The 5,356-nt window shown below is 37.8% G+C and overlaps 1 protein-coding gene across 1 annotated transcript; it reads right to left on the bottom strand.

Annotated features, from left to right (window-relative positions):
• Positions 1-1,843: 1,843 nt before the first annotated feature.
• Positions 1,844-5,015, bottom strand: LOC113325964. Its single transcript, XM_026573790.1, has 6 exons — positions 4,558-5,015; positions 3,689-4,192; positions 3,424-3,573; positions 3,181-3,321; positions 2,654-3,090; positions 1,844-2,549 (listed from the first exon to the last, which is right to left on the bottom strand). The coding sequence occupies exons 1-6, from the start codon at positions 4,952-4,954 to the stop codon at positions 1,920-1,922; spliced, it is 2,259 nt and encodes a 752-aa protein (XP_026429575.1). The 5' UTR covers positions 4,955-5,015; the 3' UTR covers positions 1,844-1,919.
• Between the last annotated feature and the right edge of the window lie 341 nt (positions 5,016-5,356).

Here is a 5,356-nt window from a genome sequence, read left to right as displayed (position 1 = left end):
ATAAAGGCGTCATTCTCTTCTCCCAAAAGATTTTATAAGAAACCAATGGATAACCAACCGGCGCCTCAAGTCCAACAGGTAAAAGCGCACTAAAAGTGCAGACATGGCGGAAATCTAGGACGTAGCGATAAAGACGGGGGGGGTTCGAAGTTTTCTTCCCAACATGCCCTTGGCAAGTTGCAAAGAAAAGTAGAAAATGTGAGGGTAAATTACTCGATGGCCACGTTTCAACATCCTAAGGGATGAATATATGATAAGATGATGGAGTAGGAACACCGAATCCTACTTTGAAAAACGTGAGTTCGTCTGAATCGAGGCAACTGCTACAAACACCACATGAATGACGCCTGTGAGGAGTGGTCTAATCCGCTCATACGGTCAAGTCTAAAAAGAAGGACTGCATTTAATAAAGGATAAGAATATGTGTAAATGAATATACATCGTAATGGAAGGCTCGGGCGATCTATACTACGACCCAAAGGTGATAGAGCACGAGGTTCTCCTGAGAAGGGCTACACGATGACGAGAAGATCGAGACGACTCGGAGGGAGAACCAAGCAAGCCATCACGAGGGATAGTATAGAACCAGTCCGAAGCGGCGAAGGAGATGTATGATAACTCCACCAGCTCGGCAAGACCAGGCCTTCATTAGTCTAATTTGCTTATAAATACCAGTCCATGTAGAAGGAGAGAGACAACTTATGTAATCTTAGATGGTCTTTCTATAGAGAAATCCTGAGAAAGACTTAGATAAAGAGAGAGAAATATAATTGATATTTGTAGCTCTTTCAAGGGTAAGACCGTAGAATCAATAAAGAAAACATCTTCTTTCCCATGGACGTAGGTCTTCATGGCCGAACCACGTTATACTTGTGTCAATCTTTACTTTTCATGCTATTTACATCTTGTTTATCTATGAATCTTGAATGTTAGTAGTTTTATAGTCTTTAGATTTACTTGGGTGCAGTCATCAGAAAAGATGCAACTACATGTTCATTGTTTGTTCTTGCCAAAAATCCTTTGCCACAATAGTTGGTGATGAAATTCTGGATCCCGAGTAAAATCAATATAATTCCTGCAAATACATTCATCTTCCGCAGTACTGAATTTTGGTTTTCACCTCATAAATTGACGTCTCCTAAGTTGACTTCTCCTAATTTCATTGTCTATATTGGCACGATCAACAACTCTTCGACTTTCGACAACACGTTGGTTTGCTATGCACTCAACAAGGTTCATATTATCAGCCATGCTCTCTAAGGAATTGGAAGAGTGATGAAAAGAATTGGAGATTGAGAAACTCTTGAGAGATTTAAAAATTCTGGTGATAGTTGAAATGAGATTGAAATTAGGTATTTATAGGGGGGAAGAATAGTAGCCGTTAGATGAAGATCTGATAAGCGATGATCTGACCAACGAGCGATAGATTGACCAGCGCTGGCGCTTGAGAGACCAACGAGCGATGGACACTCTATCGCTCGATGAAAACTCTGTCGTGTATGCCTATATGTCAGGAATAACATATAGGCATATGAGTTTGGCAGTTTGGCATACCCATAATGGGTGCATATATGCTAAATATGAGTTTTTGGCATGTGCATAGGCCAAAAAGATCACATTCACCGTGGTTAAGACCAAACAGTCAGCGTTGTAACTAGAAACGAAGGAAGGAACCACTTTCGAGTATAGCGGATACGATTTGTAAGGTGTGCACATTCTCCAGCCACTGGGCTAGAACAGATTCTTGTACAATGTTTTGGGCTTCCCCTTCCAGTCTTCATCAGTGGACTTGTATAGTTTGCTTAAAAAAAAGTTACTGCGCAAAATGGCAAAATCACAATAATTCTAAATTTCATTTGGTTATGATAAAACTCAGCTTTATAATTAATACACAGTCATTTCGATGCGAATTATTTGAGTTAATCGAGCTTATATTTAGTATCAGCACGGAAGATGCCGACTCCATAAGTAGACAAGTATATTTCAACAAGAAGTGGAAACTGCAATAATGCGAAAAGAGTGACCGGAAGACAAGCAACTAGAGCTATTGGTATTGAAGCCCATTGCAATTTACGCTGAAGAACGATAGAAAGTGCTGCAGCAAAAGCTATCATCATAGCAGCTATAGAAATGAAGAGAGTTCCAAGACCTATTATCATTCTCTTCGGCAATGACCTTAAGAAGTCTTCTTCTGCATAACGCGATGTCAAGATTGATAAGAACATAAGAACTGATGTTGTGGATGAAAAGAGGCCCAATGCATCTGATACGACAAACCACATGAATGCATTATTATGTAAGAAGATTGGGCTGCCATTGTTTGCATTATCTGCATCACTTATATTACCACCAGGAACTGTAAAAGCTCCGGCAAACACCACTGTTGCAATAAGAGTAGCAACCACCATGCATGATTGAGCCGTATCCTTCATCCACTTTTCACCCTTTTCCATCAAGTCCTTGTGCTCCCTCGTAAAAACATCTCTAGGAGTACGCCTATCTTGATTTTCCAACTCCTTGTATGTAGGTTGTACAAGCTTCTCCACTTCCTTTAAAACCAGCAAAGGTAGTAGGGTAATGAGTAATGAAAGACTAAATAAGTGCTGGAAAAAAAAACCATACTTGAAACTTGACGATATTACCAAAATAATACCTTAAACCATTGAAGGTCTCGCTGCATTTGTAAGGCAGCACCAGAGACGGTATGTAGTTGGGAAGCAGGAGCTAACTTTGCAGCCAAATGTAAGATGTTATTGTTAGATTCAACTCTCCAAGAAGCCAAAATCTTCTTTTGTGCACTCATCCCATACATGAGATTAAATATCTTTTCTTTTCGATGTTCAACTGCTATGTGAAATATGCTCCTTCCATCAAAAATGAACCAAATTTGGTCTGGAAATGTTTGGATGCATTCTATTACAATTTCAACTATTCCGAACTTGGCAGCGGTACTCAAGATATTTGAGTTCAAGAAGAACTGTAGTATATCATTGTTACTCATGAGCGAAATTTTGGCACAAATGCATTTTAATAGTTCTATGGCTTGTATATGTGCCAACTTTTGGAGGTAGATTTGTTTGATTCCAGGGACTGCATAACAAAATTTAATCAACACTAACGGACTAACTAAAAGACTGATTGAAAGCTTGAAACTCAGAATACTGAAACTTAGACTCAAACCTTTAATCAAGTTAGTCCATGAGAGAAATTTGATCCAAGCTCCTCTATTGGAAATGTCTCCAGATCCCACTTGATAATTCCGGTACATGTTTATTCCATTGGAGCAATTAACACGATTGTCGTCCACTTGTAATGGAATCACTTAAAGGAAAAAATTGATTTGGTTAAGAACACGAAACAGACCCATAAATTCATATAACAAGTTATCAGGATATAAAATCAGTAAGATAGAAAGACACCAACTTGAATATATGGAACTTTCCCAAAATCCCAACTTGCTTCCACTCGGAAACGAAGAAGCTTTTTGTGCCAAAACACTTAGCGCAGTGCAACCACTTTGATCTCGTGCAGTAGCTAAATTCGGATATCTTTGCACCAGGTACAATGCTACATCTGAAACCAGCATATCACAAAACTCAAAAGGATCATACATTTAAGGAGATAGCTGTTAGTGAAGTTTTATCAAGTATAATGTGCAATTAGGTAGCGTTTTCATTTCCTCACTCACCATGTAAACCAGCAGCTGTGATGTTGCACAAAAGCTGAGCACCAAAATAACCCGAAAATGGCATACTTGGTTCTTCATTTCGAGTTTCGGTGCATAGATATTGTATCATGTCTTTTTGTTCCTTAGCAACATAAGCAGCACATAGGAGGAGCGCTGTCCACCCATTTTTATTCTGTATCTGGGTTAACCTGTTATTCTTAGTTATCATCGCCTTTGCTGCTTCGGTAATTCCTGCTACAGCAGCGAAATGAAGGGCTGTATCACCATTATAAGAATCTCGCAATGCAAGTGCATCGACATCCATTAGTGCCACTAATTTCAACGTGAAGCGCAAATGCCCTGCGCTAGCTGCAACGTGCAATGCTGTCCTTTGGTTACTTGTAATTACTGCGTTTAATGCGTCTGGATGTGTTTTCAGAAACTCTTCAGCATTTCCCCAGTCACCTTTAAGTGCAGCTTTGTACAATGGTAGGTAGTAATTAAAATCCCTGCCATTGCTAGTCCCTTCCAAATTCCATAGATTTTCAAAACACGGATTCCGTTATCAGATAATGAAATTAAGCATTAAAACACACACTACATTGATCACCACATTTACATCTCATCAAATCCTAATTTCTATTAAACACTATTCATACAACAGGTGAGACTCTATAAATTAGTGCCTTGGAGACCAACAAGTTTTATTAATTAAGCGAGATTGTTAATTTAATGAGTTAAAATTAGCTTTTGTAAGCCTAGTTGGAATCTCAGAATTATATTAATTTAGAGATATTATTATATAATAGAAAATTTATTAATGGAGTTTCAACCGCAGATAACTAAAATTGTTGCATAAAAAAATTTAAAACTAAAAAACTTATAATTACCAGATGAGATGACATTTTGAGGAGTAGGAGGAGCAGCAGCAGCATCAGCATCCGTAGTGACAGAGGGAACAACAGTAGTATTTCCAAGGAAGTCACCAAGTCCAAGTTGAGAATGAAAATCAAATTGTTCTTTTGAACTTTTGCTATTCATCATCTCTTCCACCAATGGATCTGCTAATACTAATCCATTTTCTTCACTTTCACCATCTTTATGCTGCAACTCATCTCCACAAATTTCTTGAACAAACATTTCATTATTTACTGTACTATGACCATTTTCAACTACCTTGTGTAAATCATCATTTTCTTCAGAGATTTTATAATTGTTTAATGCTTTACCCTTTTCTTGTACATGGGTATCTTTGATTTCACCATTATGTTGATCATGAGGTTCCATACTCAAGGGATTTGAGGAATGGGTTGTTTCAGTATTCTTAACTTGTTCATTCGGTAAAGCATTCTTCATGATTTTGTTTTTTTCTAGCTTTTAGTTGGTAGCTACTTATGTACTGAATGATTGTCTGGGCACAAGATAAAGAGAGAGATAATGAAAGAGCACTGCCATAAGGTCCACAACCATGAAGTGGTTGAAAAAGAAAGGGGAAGGTATAAACTTTTTTTATGAATTATTCACTGTTTTGAAAATATAAATTCATGGGAGTAACTGTATTTTAACCTCCCATCAACACAAACAAATTGACAATAATAATAGTACGTGAGTATTTGTAAGGTTATTTTCTATGAACCGTGATAGGCTGCATGTTTTTTTTTTTTTTTTTTTTGCATCCATGCACACGAC

This window comes from Papaver somniferum, unplaced genomic scaffold (assembly GCF_003573695.1).
Source record: "Papaver somniferum cultivar HN1 unplaced genomic scaffold, ASM357369v1 unplaced-scaffold_10, whole genome shotgun sequence".
Lineage (NCBI taxonomy): Eukaryota > Viridiplantae > Streptophyta > Magnoliopsida > Ranunculales > Papaveraceae > Papaver > Papaver somniferum.
This window is presented reverse-complemented; position numbering and strand designations above follow the sequence as displayed.

What these genes read in the sequence shown, in the direction of transcription:
- LOC113325964 (XM_026573790.1), bottom strand. Translation starts at nt 4,954, where the DNA reads ATGGAACCTCATGATCAACATAATGGTGAAATCAAAGATACCCATGTA. An exon ending in TCAAAATGTCATCTCATCTG is followed by an intron (nt 4,193 to 4,557) that starts GTAATTATAAGT and finishes GGAATTTGGAAG; the next exon opens with GGACTAGCAATGGCAGGGAT. An exon ending in GAGACCTTCAATGGTTTAAG is followed by an intron (nt 2,550 to 2,653) that starts GTATTATTTTGG and finishes CTGGTTTTAAAG; the next exon opens with GAAGTGGAGAAGCTTGTACA.